Source organism: Neopsephotus bourkii, unplaced genomic scaffold, assembly GCF_033783945.1.
Source record: "Neopsephotus bourkii isolate Nb327-2 ecotype Australia unplaced genomic scaffold, CSIRO-AGI_Nbou_v1 NB_346, whole genome shotgun sequence".
In the NCBI taxonomy this organism is placed as follows: domain Eukaryota; kingdom Metazoa; phylum Chordata; class Aves; order Psittaciformes; family Psittacidae; genus Neopsephotus; species Neopsephotus bourkii.
The window spans coordinates 848,874-867,760 of record NW_026900852.1 but is presented as its reverse complement, the minus strand read 5'-3'; the positions used below and the strand labels follow the sequence as shown (position 1 = coordinate 867,760).

At 49.6% G+C, this 18,887-nt stretch overlaps 1 protein-coding gene across 5 annotated transcripts in view; it reads left to right on the top strand.

Annotated features, from left to right (window-relative positions):
- The window catches only part of AAK1 (AP2 associated kinase 1), a 75,263-nt gene extending 56,628 nt beyond the window's left edge, over positions 1-18,635 (top strand). For 2 of the 5 annotated variants that reach the window (XM_061348207.1, XM_061348206.1), the window contains 5 exons: positions 2,137-2,238; positions 3,823-3,924; positions 5,063-5,173; positions 8,827-8,931; positions 10,370-10,549. In XM_061348207.1, the coding sequence (XP_061204191.1) occupies positions 2,137-2,238; positions 3,823-3,924; positions 5,063-5,173; positions 8,827-8,931; positions 10,370-10,464 (515 nt within the window). In that variant the 3' untranslated portion in view covers positions 10,465-10,549. Of the gene's footprint in view, positions 1-2,136; positions 2,239-3,822; positions 3,925-5,062; positions 5,174-8,826; positions 8,932-10,369; positions 10,550-17,359 lie in introns of those variants that run through there. The other 3 variants (XM_061348205.1, XM_061348203.1, XM_061348208.1) reach the window with 2 other exon arrangements.
- Positions 18,636-18,887: the final 252 nt, after the last annotated feature.

The following is an 18,887-nucleotide window of genomic DNA, read 5'->3' as shown; positions in this document are numbered from 1 at the left end:
CACAAAGCAAAGCAGGGGAATGAATTGCTAAGCCTCAAAACAGACGTGAGGCCTGTGATTTTTCTGCTGCTTTTGATATCTCCTTTCCCATCCATCCTGACACCTCGTTCTTGTTGGACTTGCCAGCCTCACTCCAAAGGGATAAAGTTCCTTGAATCATGCACTGGGTGTTGAGGTGACTGCCAGTAACAGCAGCTGCAATGGAGGAAACAAGCAAGGGGGTCTCGTGAGGCAAGCTAACACAAAGAACCACTGGCAGCCTAAAGCGTTGCATAAAACCAGTTGAGCCCAGGGGCCAGGGTTTAAAGCTAACACACAGGGAGAAGGAACACCCTGTTTGGTCTCAGTTTCTGCATGTTCATACTGTGGCTAAGCTCAATAGTCAACTGTCCAGTACCTGACCAAGAGGCAGATCCACTGTGTTAAATGGAGACTGTGCAGTAATGGGAAAGGAGGAAGCTGTTTGGAAAGGTAAGGTGGAAGGAGGGGGACTTGGAGGAGCAAGACACTTGGCAATGGGATTGTAAAAGGGGTGATTCCTGTACGTGAGCTCTGACTGCAGGCTGCTCTGAAAGGACCTGAAATGGGAATGCACTCACCATGTGTCGCTTCATTGCTGACAAACTTCAGCTCAAAGTAGGAGCCAAACCCAGCCTGAAACTGCTCAACTCTGAGGCAGTCCATAGGTTCTCCCACCGTTGTGTCCTGTGCCTGGCTCTCTGGATTAACTGATACCTACTGATTCACTTATGAGCAAAGGAAATGAGCATGTTCCTTGTTGTCACCAGGCCTCTCTCCTGGGTTGTGTTGTGCTTTCCCAACACCCTATAAGCAATTCCATCCTCTTAGACCCCTTTTAATAGCATTAAGACCGCTTTTTGTTGCCAAGCCCCTGCTCCTGGCCTCCTTGTTCATCCAACGGGATGCATTGTCTTTGGCAAATGCAACCTTTAATACCGTGTATTCCTCATTGGGGTGGGGAGGTCGCAAGTACATCCAAGGGTGCAAGTACATTCAAGTACATCAGGTTTTTCCTTTCAGTTGACCTTCCTCAGGCCTTTAATGGTTCAACAGCTGCCTCTTGGCTTGCTTGTTCGGTTTCCTTCCCCTCCTGGTTGCTTTAGTGGCTTGTGAAGTACTCCATGGGGAGTAGAAGTTGTCCTGCTTTGACTAAGTAGCTCCAAAGCCACAAGGCTGTGTTATTACTTATATAGGGCAATAAAAAAGATGGATGATATTGCCATGTATGGAACAGTGCAGCTTAAGCTTTTCTTTGGCTTTCTCAGCATTGTCTTTTATACAGCAGGATTCCAGAGCCTGAGTTGTTAAGAGCACATGGATAATAAATAACACCACCAGCCTTTGAACTCACAACACAAACCATGGATGTAAAAAGCTTTGTAAAGGAGGGCCAGGGCCACAGCTCCTAACACTGGATTGCAAATGCATCGTTTCCATGAGTTGAGTGTGATTGTGTCCATGCACAGTTTATCAGAGGAGTTCTGCTGAAGGTGATTCCTTCTAGCAAGGCCTCAGAACGCTCTTTATCTCCTTCCTTTGTGAAGAATCCCTTGGGAAAGCTGAATCATTCATCTGGGTCTTGGAAACCTGCTTAGTTTGATGGTGAAATCGCTCATCCCCCACATTAATAACTGAGATGAGCTTTTTGCCCTGCTATCTGCATTTCTTTGTGTGAGGGATAATGGGAACCACAGGAGTTATGCTGTTGATAAAGATGGGTCTGATTTGAAACCTGATAATTGACATAATGAATTGGTACCTAAAGAGCTCTTTAACAAGGGCAGGTTCCAGTGTCTGGCACTTCAGTGTCTCCGTGATTCCTGCCTTTGCTTAAGCTGTGAGTATTCCATTCTTGAGCAAGTGAATAGGCTCCTTAGGGAGAGCAGTGCACAGTGGATGAGGATATCCTCAGTTGTCTTAGAAGACCATGATGAGTGAGGAGCTGCCTTCTGCTATCTCTCAGTGATAGTGTATTTGCCCACAGCACTGTGCGGATGCTGTTTGGAGGCTGCCACACTGGACTTGGAGGCCCTGAACTGAGCTCCTGATTAACGTTGTCTCTTCTCTTTGCTTTTCTTTCTCTGCTGCTTTCCTCCTTTTCCTGCTTTAACCCAGAAAAACTGATTGAGGGACTCAAATCTCCTGAGACTGCGCTTCTGCTCCCTGATATCCTGCCTCTCGCTGACCCCTTCGGTAGCACCTCAGATGCTGTGAATGGTAAAGAGAAGCCCAGGGTGCCCCCTCCCCTCTATCTTACACAGCATGTCTTGTCCTGCATGCTGCCTCTGCATGTTGACCCCACTGGGCTCCCAAAACAGCTGCTGCTGTTGGGGAAACTCAATGGGATGGGAAGCTATGGTTGATGTGAGGGTGCTGAGGCGCTGGCACAGGGTGCCCAGAGAAGCTGTGGCTGCCCCATCCCTGGCAGTGCTCAAGGCCAGGTTGGACACAGGGGCTTGGAGCAAGCTGCTCCAGTGGAAGGGGTCCCTGCCCGTGGCAGGGGTTGGAGCTGGGTGAGCTTTAAGGTCCCTTCCAACCCAAACCATTCCATGATGCAAAGACAAATGTGCCTGTTATCTGTGAGAGCAGCAAAGACTTCATGTTTACATTTAAACTCTAAGCTTACTGATGTGGCACAGCAGCCATGGTTGTGCCTGCAGTGTTTGCCTGCTCATGGTAGAAGAAAGTTAAAAGCTGACTGAAGGAGGTAGAAGAACTCTGTTTCTGCTAAAGGTTCAGTGTGGGACTGTGGTCCATGTCTCCATCAACCCTCAGCAGGGTGACGAGGGAGCATCGCCTTTGGCCTGGGGCATATGCTGAGAATCAGTGTGCCCAGACCCAGCAGGTTTCATGTGTGTTTCAGAATCATGTTGTTATCTACCTGCCTGATGTACTAAAGGCTGACAATTGCAAGCTGCAGTCAGTTGCAGTCAGCTCCTGTTGTGGGTTTGACTCCCAGCCATGTCCCCTGGTTAGCTGGTTGCAACCTCTGTAGCTCTGAATAGGAAGGTGGGAAATGGGTCCTGGTCTGTCTTCTTCTCTCTTCTGCAGTCTTTGGCAGTTGTCTGAATACCCTTAGAGAATGACCCTGCAAGTCACACACACTGCTATGCAAGCAGGAATAGTCAGGAATCTCCCCTAGGCTGAGCAATCAGACTGTTTCTGGTCCTAGCATTTGAGGGCATCCTTGTTCATTGGTCATCACCTTGATGTTGGTCCTCGAGGAGGAGACCCAGAGAGGTATGACTGTGGCAGTTACCCCTTCCCTTTATGGTGTCCATCAAAACAAATCTTTCTATCCAGCCTCTATAAATATCTCAGTTTGGATGCACAGAATGGACACCAGTATTAAATGATGCTGGGGACTTGTGTTCTCCCTGAGATACGGAGTTCCAAGTCTTCACCACCTCTCTGTAGGGTGCTCCGTTCAAAATGGGACAGAAAGGTGCCACATCTTGGCTTAACTGGGAATACATTAAGGGTTCTACAGTGGGAATTTGAGTGATCTGTTACTTCTAATGCAGGGGGACACCTTAAAGGTCGACGTTTCCCTTGTGCTGGATAAAGATCTAGTTATTTACCCAGCCTCAGGCCTTCAGACACCGATGTGTCCGAGTCCTCCTTCAGGATGACATTAGCATCGGTCTAACTTCAGCCTCATGTTGCTGCCAGCATAGCTGCCATGTGTTCAAGGGTCACTAAGGCATTCAGACAGCTGCTGCCTTAATCCCTCCTCGTGCTGCCTCTTGCAAACTGACCTCTGGCTTCTCCTCTGCTCTGCTGCCCCGCACGTGTGGAAAGGAAAAGCCGACGTAGCCGTGGAGAGTCTCATTCCAGGCCTGGAGGCTCCGCTGCCCCAGCGCCTCGTCTCGCAGAGCGAGTCGGTGGCCTCCAACAGAACAGGTTGGTGGGGCAGGAGGGTGTTGGTTGGGGGCACAGGGTTGTGTCGTACCCCTGTGGGCTGTGGGAATCACATAAGCACCCCTTCTCCTGCTGCACCGGTGGAAACTGGGCTTGCTTCTGTGTCTTGTAAGCAGATGCTGTGTGGTTCCTTGGAGGTCAAGGTTGCTTATCTCCCTGTACAGCAGTTCTGGGCTCCTTCAGGCCACCACTACAGAGCTGTAGGTGCTGGAGTGTTGCTCCAATGAAGTGCTTTAGAAATCTGGAGCAGTCACTGGCTTTGCTGTTAGATTGAGATGCTGTAGGAAACTGTTCCTATCCCTTTGTTCCTGGGAAGGCCATGGAGCAAGTCCAGAGAAAGGCATGAAGATGATAAAGGGGCTGGAGCAGCTCCCATATGGAGCCAGGCTGAGAGCATTGGGGCTGGAGAAGAGAAGCTGCGTGGAGACCTCAGAGCAGCTTCCAGTGTCTGAAGGGGGCTACAAGGATGCTGGAGAGGGGCTCTTCATCAGGGTCTGTAGGGATAGGACAAGGGGTGATGGGTTCAGACTGAAACAGGGGGAGTTCAGGTTGGAGATAAGGCAGAAGCTCTTCCCTGTGAGGGTGCTGAGGCGCTGGCACAGGGTGCCCAGAGAAGCTGTGGCTGCCCCATCCCTGGCAGTGCTCAAGGCCAGGTTGGACACAGGGGCTTGGAGCAAGCTGCTCCTGTGGAAGGGGTCCCTGCCCGTGGCAGGGGTTGGAGCTGGAAGAGCTTTAAGCTCCCTTCCAACCCAAACCAGTCTGGGATGTGCACACTTTGGCTGCAGGTGGACTTGAGGTCTTCTGAGAGATCTCCTATGAAGTAGGCAGCACATTCAGTTTTCTGCCCTTCGTCCCTCTTCCCTTCCCCAACTCATCTTTGCTGCCCCTACGTTAACCTGTCACTCGTGTGGGGTCTCATGGTTGTGTCCTGAGCTTTAGAGGGCAGTGAGACCCAGAGAATGTTGCTAAAGGTGTTGGGACTCCCCCTGCCCTCAGTGCAGAGCAGCAGGGAGTGTTTCCATCACAACAAATGGTACTGGGAAATGGGATGTGGGAATGTGAGCTTAACAGTGTTTGTGTCCTGTTTAATGCTACCTTGTGGATGCTAACGTGGATTCAGACTCTCTCACTGGGGAAGACTCTCTGCTTGACTGTTCTCTGCTTTCTAACCCTGCTGCTGACCTCGTGGATGAGTTTGCTCCGGTAGCTTTTGCAGCTCAACCTCACAAAGGTAAAACTGTCCCTTTGTTCACACCTCCCGGTCCTGGGATGTGCTCTGTAGCTGCTCCCAGTTCACACAGTCAGATGCTCTCATCCGTGGTGGTGGTTTTTCCCCAAGCCATTGCTTTGTTTCCTTCCCAAGCTGGTTAAGCTTGGAATGCACATTGAAGTACTAAGGGAAAAGGACAAATGAAAGCATTCAGATTGACTGTAAAGGTTCCCGTGAAGGAAGGATGCAGCAGAAGGGATACAATAGGTTTAAAGGGCAGGCTTTTGCATGCAGCCCTTCTTCAGGTTCATAAGTGGACGCACTCTGGTTTTGCTCTTTGTACATGGTGTTTAAGACCTGATTTTGGGCTGCGTTATTCATTCTGGAAGGGAGCCTGATACCCGTCTATACCAGTGGCAGGGGTTTGTGAAATGAAAGGGGTTTGTTAGCATGTGAGGCATGGGACTGAGCTCTTCCAGATCTCAAAGCTGTTCTCCTTTTGAGGGGTTAGCAGAAGGCTCTTGAGTCAAACTTCAGCCTCACAGCAGTGGTGAGAGCAAGCCTGTAAGTGCAATACCCAACTGAGAAGCAGAACAGCTTTGTAATAACCCAAGAAAGCAGAGCTGGAGAAGAGATTCAGAGCAGCCCTGCAGAGAAGGACTTGGGGGTGCTGGGCAATGAGGAAACGAACATGAGCAGGCTTCAGTGTGCGCTTGCAGCCCAGAAACCAACCGTATCCTGGGCTGCATCAGAAGGAGCATGACCAGCAGGTCTAAGGAGGTGATCCTGCCCCTCTGCTCTGCTCTCATGAGACCTCAGCTGGAGTACTGTGTACAGTTCTGGTGTCCTCAACATAAAAAGGACATGGAACTGCTGGAACAAGTCCGGAGGAGGCCACGAGGATGCTCAGGGGCTGGAGCAGCTCCTGTATGAAGACAGGCTGAGAAAGTTGGGGCTCTTCAGCCTGGAGAAGAGAAGGCTGCGTGGAGAACTCAGAGCAGCTTCCAGTATCTGAAGGGGGCCTATAGGGATGCTGGGGAGGGACTCTTCATTAGGGACTGTAGTGACAGGACAAGGGGTAATGGGTTAAAACTGAAACAGGGGAAGTTTAGATTGGATATAAGGAGGAAATTTTTTCCTGTTAGGGTGCTGAGGCACTGGAATGGGTTGCCCAGGGAGGTTGGGAATGCTCCATCCCTGGCAGTGTTCAAGGCCAGGTTGGATGAAGCCTTGGGTGAGATGGTTTAGTGTGAGGTGTCCCTGCCCATGGCAGGGGGGTTGGAACTTGATGATCTTAAGGTCCTTTCCAAGCAATCCCTGTGTGGCCTATCCCAAGAGCTGCACATCAGCTCTTGCAGTGTTTGAGCTCGAGGGGCACTGTGGGAACACTGTGCAGTGACCGGAGCTCTCTGCTCTTTCCACTAACAAGCAAGAGTAGAGGGCCCTGGGAAGCTGGGTCCTAACTCCAGATAGCACCTGCTTATTATGGGCTAAAGCAGTTGGGAGCAGTGGGGACAATGCCAGATGTTAGTGGGTGACTGCCATAAAGCCAGGCTCGTAGTGACTGTATGGGGTGCTACACATCCACCCGGGTGGGAGGAAGACCAGGACTTCTGTGCTATTTACTGCCTTCAACAGAGGCCCACAGCCCAGACTGCTGAGTGCCCCTTGATGCTGGGTTTTGCTTAGCTCACTTGGTGAGTATCTCTATAGCAACAGAGAATGATCTGTGCTCGGAGGACTCGCTGGAAAACCAGTGTGGAATCCGTTCTTACACTTGATGGCACTTCAAAATGAGCTCGTGCCTTCTTCATAGAGCTTTGGGGTTTAAACAAGCACTTGTTCTAATTGCTCCTTGCTGTAATACACTTTGAGTGAATGGCTTGGAATGTACGTGGAGCAGTTATTCCTCCATGTGTGGAGCACAGCAAAGCCCAAACACCATTGGTGGGACTTAATGAGACAAGGAATGAACAGACCCTCTGGGCTGCTCTGCTGTTCCCTCTGGGATGAGGAGGACTCGCATTTCCTGAGGAAAACTGAGACTTTCAAACCTTCCCAAATCTCATTTCTGGCTTGTTTTCCAGCCCAGCTCTGGGCATCATCATTCACTGTACAACCCTCTCAGTCCATTTCTGTTTGCTTCTGTGTGCAGTCCTGGCTTGGAGGATAGCTCTGGGGCAGATGCTGCTGTCCATGGGCATAGCCAGCCTGTGGGACTTGGGAGGATGTGAAAGAGCAGCCACAGTGTGCTGTGTCCTTCACTAGGCTCCTCTCTTTGCATCTCTCAAGTGCAGTGCAGGCTGTAGGTATGGGAGAAGGGAGAATCCTCCTTCTGGTGAGGTTCAGTCCCTGCGGAGAGCTCAAAGGCTTTTGGAGGAGTTTTACCCAAGCAGGGCCACTCATCAGCCTTCTCTTTCCTTACAGTCCACAGTTGAGCAGTGCCCCTTCAGTAGCTTCTTGTGCAGCAACCTGCAGGGCTGTGAGCTGTTGTGTGGGTAAAGGGAGGGAAATGGAAGTTAGGAGGCTTGCAAAGGCTCCCAGGTGGGTTGAGAAGAGCCAGAGTGATGGCAAGATGAGGCTTTGTGTTGATGAAGCATCTTTGTGCTTTCGACACCTCACAGGCCAGGCTCCTCTCAGATGTGTGGGGTGTTTCTCTGGGTCTCATCCTTCAGAGGACAGGCTATTACCACAGGTGGTTTCTTCCTTCATCTCACCTAAAACCTGTTACCAGATTTGTCAGCTTTAGGTAAAGAGTTTTTATTCCTGATGGGAGTCAAACAGCAATCTGCCTGTTCCTTAGAAACCATCAGCTTGGCTTTCATGTAGTGACTGAGGACCAGATTTTGGCAGGTATTTTAGGTGTCTAAGGTGTAATAAGCAGTGATGCACAGCGAGAGCCTCTAAAGGTGTGTAATTGCCTGATAAGGCAGATAAATGTCTCAGCTACTGTGGAGCTGCTTGAAAGTGCCTCCCACCAAGTGTCTCACTGCAGCTGACGTGGTTTGGGATCAATGGAATTGTCAGGGCTGCTCCTGGGGCCTTTAAACCCTCTCTAGTGATGTCTTGAAGTCTGACTGCACGTTGCACTGCTTGCTTTAGCACCCCAGCTGAAAGTTCAGGCCTTTTGTCTCATGCAGATGACTGGAGTTCCTTCTGTGGGGGTTCTCTTCTTTGGTTCTTTTCCCCCTCCAGCCCTTTCCTTCTCCTTGTGCATGGGGGTTGGAACTGGATGACCTTAAGGTCCCTTCCAACCCTACCTATTCAACGTATTCTATGAGGGCTGGTAGCCAGACTGCTTTCAAGCTGTCCTAATACCTGCCAGGCACTGGGTGATGATGGAGAACACCTTCAGTCCTAAGGAGCTTAAGCCCTGGGCTTTTGCCACAGCTTTGAACTACGGCAATGGCTAAGCCTTCAGATTAGCCGTGTTTTATTGTGGTTCTCATGACTTGGCTTGCTTTTGGTTTGCCTGTCTTCCACTGGTGTATTGTCTCTCTTACTCTACCTTGTTTCGCAAAGGCTTACCTGCTTCATTCACCTTTTCAATGAAACTCCTGCTTCTAAACCCTGCCTCTGAAAACATAAAAGATGCTCTAACACTTTTTAGCCATTCTAACCAGCCTTCTCTGCTGTCTTTGCTTCTTTACCTCTGTTTCTCCTTTACGCTGCAGAAGATACTAACCTGATATCAGGCTTTGATGCTCCTGAGGGCTCTGAAAAGGTGACAGAAGATGAGTTTGACCCAATTCCAGTGTTGATATCCAAAAATTCACAAGGTAAGCCAGGCCGTGGGGGTGAAAAAGGTAGGGAAAAGGAAAGCAATGACTGTAAATCAGTTGTGGGGCAGTGGTGCTGCAGCACGTATGGACTAGTTCAAATCATAAGCTGTAAGGGACGAGCACTGCAGTGTTTAGTGAGCTTAGTCTTCCTCTGATTTACACTGGCCTTGAAACCTCTCCGTACTCCATGAGAAGGAGGCCCTTTGACTTCTAATCTAAGTTGGGATGAGGCATAAGGAAGGGAGGTGATGATATCCCTTTATAACACTCGGACTCCTGCTAATAGTGAATGCTGATGCCTTTCAAAGGCATTTGTCGGAGCTGGGTGCAAGAGGTTTGGTAGATGCCACCCCCTTCCTTTGAAGAGCTTCTAAGCAGGGTCCTTAGGCTACAGGCTGGGAAGTTTCTCATTTCACAGCATTCCCGTGACCTGGATCACACTCATGTGATATTTGCAACCAGTTGCAGCCTTACTTAGGCTTAATATAAGCAGCGCTGTTCCCTCACAACAGGTAACAGTGCTGCACCTCGTGGCTCTTGCAGGGACAGAAGCAGGCAGCCTCTTGCTGTCCCATCAGTCAGATAGGTCTCTGCAGCTGCAAGGTTTGGATTGTGCTAATGCAGGTTTACATCCAAACTCCAGGGCTCCCTTTTGATCCTGTTTTGATTCTGTCTTTGGTTTGGTTGGGTTTTTAAGTTGAATTGTAAAAGGTCATTGACTTCCCTAAGGCCCCTTTTTGTTTGCAGCAGGAATGTGCTATACCCCTGCTCTGCTTCCACTGCTAGCTTGCAAAGACTGACACTCATCAGGTAGAAACCCTGCTCCTGCTGAAAGACAGAGATTTCTACCAAAGCTGGGCCATATATACCTTGGTATATGTACAAGGCATATACAGATATATATACCTTGAATAAAGAGGAGCATCTCCCCTTCAGTATCAAAGTACCAGTTAGAGAAAGCCAAGTGATAGCTCCACTCTCCTGCAGTGGTCACCAACTTAAAGATGCTCTTCAAGCAGGAACTGAATGCCAAGATTTAAAACCTTTAATAGTCCTTTCTATAGATTTAAAACCTTTAATAGTCCTTTCTATAGATATAAAACCCTTAATAGTCCTTTCTATAGGCTCTGCAGTTGTATTCACTTGATAGATCCTTTAGTAAGGACAGAATTCTGCAGCTTAGATGTAAGCCTTGGGAAGAGGAAACGATTGCTGCTGTGATGTTTTGCCATGCAATCCAGTTAGGATTGGGTGGTGGGAAGCGGGTGGAAGAGCCAGCAGGGGAATGCTGTTGATAATGTGATACAAGCAATGAGAAGAGCTTGAGCAAATTTGCTGGTTTGCTTTGACTTTTGCTTGCTTGCTCTTGAACATCTGAAACTGTCGTGTGTGCGTGTCCTGTTCACTACTGAATTCCTATCTCTCACACTTTCAGGTGGGCATTCTAGAAACAACAGTGGAAGCTCTGAGTCCAGTCTTCCCAACATAGCCAGGTCTTTGCTGCTGGTGGATCAGCTCATAGACCTGTAGCAGTGACACAGTAGCAGACGCAGTTTCTGTAACGTACCTAATCCTCCGTTTTCAGTTCCAGAAGAGTTCCCTTCGCGCGTGGTTCTTTTGGCCTTTTGGTTTTGCTGCTTTGGTTGCTTTTGTTTTCTCCTCCATTCAAAGGAAACCAAATCTGCCACCAGGAGCCACTCACCCACCTTCCCCTCTGTCCCCCCAGGGCCCTGGGAAAGAGTCAGGTCTCCAGGTAGCCCCATCCTCTCTAAAGCTGGTCAAAGCCTGTTACGGTTCCTTCTGCACGTGTCTCTATAGCCTGTGTGTAAAGGGAGCACCATCCTTAGCCACCCTGCTGAGATGTCCACATAGCACCATGGAAAGCCTCACTACATGACTTAGAGAACTGGAGCTGATGTGCGATCCACAGACTCCTTTCTCCTTAGAGTAGGGCACGGACAATTGTGTTTAAACCTTTGGGTTTGGGTCTTGGTTTGTTCCTGTTTTCTGCTGAATGGGCAGGGGAAGGCAGGGGGGGATGTCCCTCTCCTGCACAACACAGGTTAGGAGAGCTGAGGTTTCTCAGTTACCAACGGAGGAGGTACAGTTCCTGCCTCTGAAGTACCTCTGGTGATGGTGCATTGAAGAGAGCTTTCCCGACTGCCCCCAGCTCTTTAACAACCCTGCTTGTGAATGAACTGTGCTTCCTTGGGGAGGGGAAAATGCACCCAAACCTGATGGTTAAAGCTGCAGCAATGACCCCAAGGGAGCTCTCGGAAGGTTTGTGAACCGAATCCATGTGAGTATGGCTGTGAGTTGTGTTTTGTTGACCTTCATTTGGATGAAAAGGGCATTGTGGCAGCAGCAGATGTATTCTCTGTGACTTCTTTCCTGTGTTAGACTGGAAGAAGAAGCAGATCCCCCCCCCCTCAACCGCCTGTAAATTGTGTATGAATCAAATCGTCCTCTGGTCGTTTGTCTATTTTTAATCCTGGTTTTAGTCCAGCATCTGGTATCTGTTCTGGGTTCCCCGTTATCTTTGTACCTGCATATAGTGCAAACCAGTTGAGTATGGAACACATTTGTTTCAGTAGACAAAGATTACTGTGGACTTCACTCCTCAGTCTGTGTGGAACAAGCATGCACTTGGTTCGGATGGGTTGAAGTTCAGTGCGGCTACAACTCGATGGGGTTTTACCTTTTCTTTTCCTTTCCCACGCTTAGTTGGTCCATCAGCTGGATACACTAACCTGGGTTTCACTGGCTTCTGGTCCTGAAGGCTGGAATTCCTATCTTGTATTTGAAAGCTCTTTCTGAACGGAAGGACTCTTCCTCTGTAGTGGAATACTTCCTAGCTTCCTGCTAACCTTGTGTATGTGTACGTAGCTGTATTAGTACTAAGTGCAGTTTCCCATGTGCGAAAGTAGGAACGACTGAAACCTGTATGTACTGACCTCTTGCTAAGAAGGAAAGAAATCCAAGCTCGTGACTCCTCCTTTCCTATCTCCAGCCTCTCTGCTCTTCCCCACCCTGACACTTAGTTGAACAAATCCTGTACATAGAACCACCATGGATGGTGTCCGCTCTCCATTCCTCTTCTTTTCCAACCTTACTAATAAAAGTATTGCTGAAGTGTGTTGTATCATTCCCTGTGTATACTGCACTTCCCAAGAGAAGCTTTACATGAGAACTGTTGGAAATGACCTTAGTCCAATTGTGGATAGAAACCTCATTATTTTTTTGGGTTTATATTCCTAAAGCACAGGTGAGCTGGACTGGAACCCATGAAGATGTTATAGATAGAAAGTTATTGTATAGTCAGATACTGAGATTATATGAAAAGAGAATGGATTTTACAAAGTAACCATCTACTGTATATTAGAAACAAAGATTTCTGTGAATTAAAGTACTTTTAAAGAATGTTTAAGGTTTTAAATCTAATGGCACTTGTTCAAGGGAGTTGTTCTGGAACGAACTCTAAATGCACTGGGTTGTGAATAATGCTATTAAATAAGCAGATGTGAATGGTTATTTTATTGCTCTTTCCAGTAGCTGTTCCTGGAGCTGGGTGGGAAATGGTACAGTGGAAGTTTGCCTTTGAGAGGTGTCTGTTACCTTGACCTCCCTCATCTGAAAGGACTTGTGGAATGAATGGAAAATGAGAGATGGAATGAGTGGAGATTTGGGATTTGTTTTAAGCTCTCCAAACCCTGTGGTTGTCCTGTAGGTGCTGGTGTGCTGCTGGATGTGGAAGCTGCTGCTGTGAAGGGACAAAGTGAACTTGTCTGCCTGGGAGCCATTGGGTGCAGTCCCAAAGTGGTGCCAGAATAAGGCTCATAGACATGGTTGGAGCCTTCTTGGAAGCTATGGGAGATGTTTGTGTCCCCTTGTGAGGGTCGCAGGGTTGGTGGTGGTAAGGAACACAGCAGAGTCTCCTTCCTGCCCTCATGGGCTGGAGCTTGTGGTGGGGTTCTTGGCATTACCTGTTCAGATGGATCCTCCTGGTAGGAGTTGTAGGTACTACAGCTGCAAGCACTGTACTACATGGAGTAGCTGGAACTTCAGCCTCTCACAGGCCACTTACACAAGTGAACGGCAGCTGGAGTGAATCTATGCAAAGTTCTTTTTAGAGGGGTCTTCTTGTGAATGAATGATGGCAAATGAATGAGGATGGCATCCTTCAGCCTGAAAGCTTGCAGGATACTGCCTCCAGACCCTTTCCAAACCGCCTGCCTTCAAAATGGATTGGAAAAGAAAGAAACACTTATTACAGTGGAGGTTTAGATGCGATTCAGGCCAGAGTTCAGCGAGTTTTTGGGGTGTCCAAGCAAACACCAATGAGGAGCATGTGGGCCTCTGACTGCAGGTCATAGAGCATGTGGTGTGCTGCAGTGTATGTGTGTGCATGGAGCATGGTATTCCCTTTTTAGCCATTATGTTTCCTAGTTCAGGAGCTCACAGGGAGCAGCGTTGGGAATGGTCAGTGTGAATGTGCTGGGATGGAGTGCTCAGATGAATGAGGTTTTTGGGTGAGACCAGTTCCTGTGACTTCTCCTTGCTGAGGTGATGGGCACTGCCCATCAGAACTGCAGCACCCAGCAGGAAGCAGGGGATGGGGTGGGAAGGGGTTTTCTCTGTGTTCATTTCTTGCCCTGGCAGAAGCTGTGCTCCGGGACAGCCGTGCCAATGCACCGAAGCACAGGCTCTCTGCACAGCATGGGATCTCATTGTGCCTCGGGTGGAGGGGTGGGTTGTTGGAAGGATGGTACCAATGTGAGACTCATGCTCCAGCCGTTTCTCGAGGCTTAACCCCTAGAAACTCACCTTGTGTTCTTGTGGATGGAACACGTGGCTTGTGCACAGTACAGACGCTTCATTCTGCTCCCCGACTGATGCAGTCATGGTGATGCTGAGCTTTGGTATTCTCAGAGCACTGTACAGGGCTGCTCTGTCTTGAGGTTTGTTGCTCCCAGGAATGGGAATGCAAGGAGGAACTCCAGCGTTTCAGGACCAAAGGCAGGAGGAGTCCTTTGACCCTTTTCAAACGCCAAAGCAGTGATCCTGCGTGCTGGTGATGGTGCTGAGTTTTAGCTCCCTGTTCCTGCCTGTTGAGACCTCCCTGACTTTGGCTGGCTGAAATCAGGTGGAAGAGCAGCTTTAGACTCTAGGAATGCCTCCATCTCCCCTTTCTTGTTCTGGGCTCTGCTCCAGCAATGAGCATCCTGGTGGCTGCTCTGCCTCCTGCAGCCCCATCCTAGGAAGAGTAAACGTTTTACAGCTTTCCTGTCAGTTATTCTAGTACTTGGCCTCTTCAGGGCATGGTTTTCCTTAGAAGATGGGGGATCTCCATGTGTCAGTGCTGTAACTCAGGGGTAAATGGTCTTGTAAATGCTATCTGATGGGGCGTTACCAGGTGATGTGGTTTTCATGCTCAGGTTCTCCCTGCAGAAAGGGAGCTGGAGGGGGGTTTCTTTAGTACTTATCTCTGAGCCTGGAATCCAAACTGATGGGCACAGGGGTAGGGCAGAACCTGAGCTATAAGCTGAAGCTCAATGAAGATTTGATGCTGTAAAGGAGTGTCAGAAGTGCGTGTGTGTTAGAACCTGGGTTCATTCAGAACCTAAGGGATGCTTCCCCATGAAGGCACGCACAGACCTTGGAGCCCAGAGGAGGAGGAGGGGACGACACAAAAGAGGCAGCTGCCCGTTGCCTGTGTCCATCTTGGCCTGGGCAGATGTTAGGAAGTGCTGCCTCTGCACAAGAGGCATCCCTTTGTGTGTCTGGTCAGGCAAACCATCTGCCTGGCTCTTTTCAGGCCTCTTGCATGGTGTCAATGGGAGCGCAGGCAGGCAGGGGAGGGGCAGGGCTGTGCACAAACAGGCACTGTCTCACAGGGCTTGTCCTTTACCGGCCTCTGGAGTGACCCTTTCTGTGCTGTGCAGAACAAACATACCCTTCTCGTGTGGAACCATCCCAGGCTCTCTGAGCTCAGACCTCGGAAGCATCCCTCAGCACTGGCTGGTTCCAGTTCCCTGTCCTCTGAAGCCTCCTTTGCAAAGCCTGTAGCTGTGTCTGCCTGTGGGAGTGCGCTGATTGTGTCTCATTAGCTCTAACCTGACCTTTACACAAAGGGTTTTGGGAGTTTTGTAATGAGATTGCATATTTTGGTGTCGTAAGCGTAGCTCAGACCTTTATCTAACAAGTAAGAGGAGATGTCTAAGCCATTGCCTAGGCATGCTCCCAGCTGTTAGCCAAAGGAAAATGCTGGCATGGGGATGTCTTCCATGTAGTAATGCTGCTGCAGCTCCTTCTGGGACTGTCCCTTTGCTTTCTACCAAAGTAGATGAGAACCTAAGAGCATGGGAAGGAAAAGGTGCCTGACGTCAGATGCTGGAAGCCAGGTCTTCCTCCTTCAGCATCAGGAAAATAGAACAGGGATTATAGCTGGTCCTCCTCCTCTCTTGTCAGTAGATCCTTATGCTTCCCAGTGCATGTTGCTGTTCCTGTGGCCATTTCCCTTCCTGCTGGGTTGCCTGGCAGCTCTGAAACCAGCTCAGCACTTGGAGGCCAGGAGGAGCTCCCACTGAAGCACCACTTCACTTTCTCCTCCCAGAGTAATTCAGCCACCAGTTCTGGCCTCAGTGAGGAGGAAAACCGCTTCCCTCCTCACTCAGATGGGCAAGGAAAGCATTGGGAAAAGTCACTTTTCCAAACCCAGTGTTCTTTCTCTTACACAAGGTCAGACACGTGCTGCTCTGCGCTACGCAAACAGGCTCATACCGTGTCAACCCTCCTCTTGCCCTAAGTGTCGTCGCTTACACAAATGTAGGCACCTACTAACGCAAGGAGCTCTTTAAACAGGAGAATTCAGCTCCAATGACTGGTTTGTACTGGTTTTGTGCACCGAGGGTCACTGGTCTGCATCAAGGTTCCCCATGATGAATGCCTTGTTCCTTCCCTTGTGTTCCCGCATGCGGTGTTTCCGTGAGAACCGGGGCATTCTGAGGCGGTTGCGTGATGCGGCGACCGGTTTTGTTCTGCTTCAACCTGTGCACTCCAGCCCTCCCGATAACACCTGGTAAATGCATAACCAGCCTCCTGGAAGGAAACCCCGCCACACATGTACTGTTCCTGTGGGCTGAGGTTAGCATCTGGGCTTAAAAGTGCTGCTGGCACCATTGGCTTCAGGAAAGAGCGATAGTATTTTTGTAGAGCCGCTTCTGGAATGTTCCTATCTTTACACTGTCTTTCCGTAGCAGTGTAATGTATCCCAGTGAAGAGTTTCCCAATAAATACTGGTTTTGATGCCTAATGACTGACTGCTGTCTCTTTACTTGTGAGAAGGGGTTGACTTGCTCTGGAGGTGATGGAGAAGCTGTAAATGGGAATGATTCACCGGGTGATGCTCTCTTGCCATAGCAGGGTGTATTGGTTAGTACCTCACTTATCCATCACATACTGTCATTACCCTCCTCGTTCTTCCTGCGAGCCACACTGCTTCTTTTTCACATGCCTCTTTCCTGTCCCCTTGCTAACACGAGCCCAATGACACACTCCTCACCTGCCAGTAGTTCTCTGAAGGTAAGATAACCTTGTGTTCTGTCTGTGTGAGTCGTAAGGCAAAGCCAACCCCATCTTGGGCTCTTCTACCTGGAGGAGCCCAGAACAGCAAGCCTCTCCCCACCCCGTCTTGTTACACTGACACAGAAGCCAGCCAGGTTGTTAGGGGTATGTTAGATGCTCGATTGGAAGCCATTGTATGGAGTGTTGAAGATCATTTGCCTAGCAGTTATTTAAAGAATGCTGCTGTAGTTAGCAGCGCTTATTAAAAGCTACAGGCTGCCCTTCATCCTTTGAGCTGTGTATGTTATTTTAGCAGGTTGCAGGGATCCACCCCTGTGTATTTTACCTACCCGAGTGTAATTCCATGTACCCGTGGGATGGCTCTCAGCAGCAGAAGCTATGCCAAGCAGTACATCTGCTTGTAGGGCAGTCAGCAAGCCCCAGTGCAGAATGAGGTGACAGAACTTGGCTGTTTGCTGCAGCTCCACTCCAGCAGCACGTTATAAAGTGAAAAACTCTCCTGTGGTGGTTGTTGTCGTGGGTGGCAGAGAAAAAAACCTTGTGGAATGGGGCTGAGAGGGTGCTGGGGTTGCCCATCTGTGTGTCAGACATCTTCCATCTCTTCCCGGAAAGCAGTGTCCCTGGGTTGTGAGCGGTGCTGAGCTGTGTCACTTTGTGTGTCTTCAATCCCTTCCCTGGCATTTGTATGTTCTTTCATTTGCCCTCCTTCTCCTTCCCATTTTCCATGTGTGACGGTGGTTTAATCTGAACAGCATGGTGTTTCTTGTGTAACAAGTACCTTTCTTATGTAGGACTGAGGAGATGGAGCTTGTTGAGTAATGCTCTTCTCTTGCCTTTTTAGGTCTGCAGAGGGATCCAGCCCTATTCCCAGCGGTAGCTCTTGAGCTCTGTAAAGGACCTTCTGGCAGTGATGGACTTGCTTTGTACAAGGGTCGGTGTGAGATGCGGGAGTTGAAAACGCAGCACAACTCGGAGTCAGACTACTTGGCAAGAGATGGTCCTTCAAGCAACAGCTCCTTCTACAGCAGTGAAGGAGAGGGGACAGACCATGAAGGGGACATTCTGGATTGCAGCGGGTCCAGGCCTTTGCTGATGGATTCGGAAGAGGAGGAGGAAACCTGCAAGTTGTGCCCAGGGTTCCTGCAGTCTGTGCCCAGGGAAAAGCAGGAGGCCTCCAAAGAAGACCCCCACTCCCAGCCTAGAGCAGGGGAGTCGCTGTTCCCTGCCTTCCAGTCACACACCGGGGAGGTTTTTAATGAGCCGGATGTCTTTGCCACGGCTCCTTTCCGAAGCGTGAGGAAAGTGCCTGATGAAGTGGATGTCTTTACCAAAGCTCCTTTTATCTCCAAGGGGAACATGGCCCTGAGGCATCCCGAAGAAGCAGACGTGTTTCTGAGAGCCCCTTTCACTAAAAAGAAAAGCGTGGAAGAGCTGACTTCCCATAGTACATCTAAAGAGTCATTCTCACCTCCCATCCTCCTGAGTCAGGGAGGCGATGGCCAGCACCGAGCTAACCCTGGGATCCCAAGCCTGGACTCTGCAGTGTGTGGGTCCACAGCCTCGGTGAGAGCTCAGTATCCCTCTGCTGGCTTTCATCAGCCAGGAAGCCTTCATCCCTCTTCCATCAGAGCCCCAGAGCCACAGGAGCACATCCCTGCTAAAGGCTGTGTGCTGCCGGAGCAGGGAGGCACTCCGGGCGAGAGGAGCCCAGGAGGAGCCGCGCTGCCGCAGGAGGCTGTGCTGGGCTCCGTGGCTACCAAGTCTTTCCGTCCACAAGCCCTGTCCAAGTACTCCCGTCACTACAGCCCGGAAGATGGGCCGGGGCTCGACGTGAAGCCCATCGCTGCTTACAAAGTGGTTTCCCAGGCCAACAGACAGGCGATAGCAGGATCTGTCTCTGTTGTCCCTCTGCCATCCAGGACTACGGAGCTGCCCGGCGGGGATCCCTTTGCTGCAGCACCCTTTCCTTCCAAAGCAGGAAAGCAAAAGCCTTAATCTGCTGTGAGCTGGGAGGTGTGCTTCCCTGGGGCCACCTCCCACAGGACCTTGAACCTCTTAGTTGAAATGAATGATATAGCAATATATATATATAAATAATTATTATTTTTGGGTCAGAACTCTATTTGCAGTGCTATATAGCTGAACCATTTTAAGTTATGTTAGCCTCAAACCTGGCTCTCAGGATCTTCATATCCTTTTCAGTTGCTTCTTACCTTCCTCCTCTCATTGTCTTCCCCTCCATTTATTGTTTAGATGCTTTCCCAAACCAGTAATATTCCATATGTTCTGGTCCTGGCTGGGAAAATGCATTTGCATTACAAGATGAATGAAAAGGTTTATGGATTACAGAGCAAGTCAAGCGGGACTTG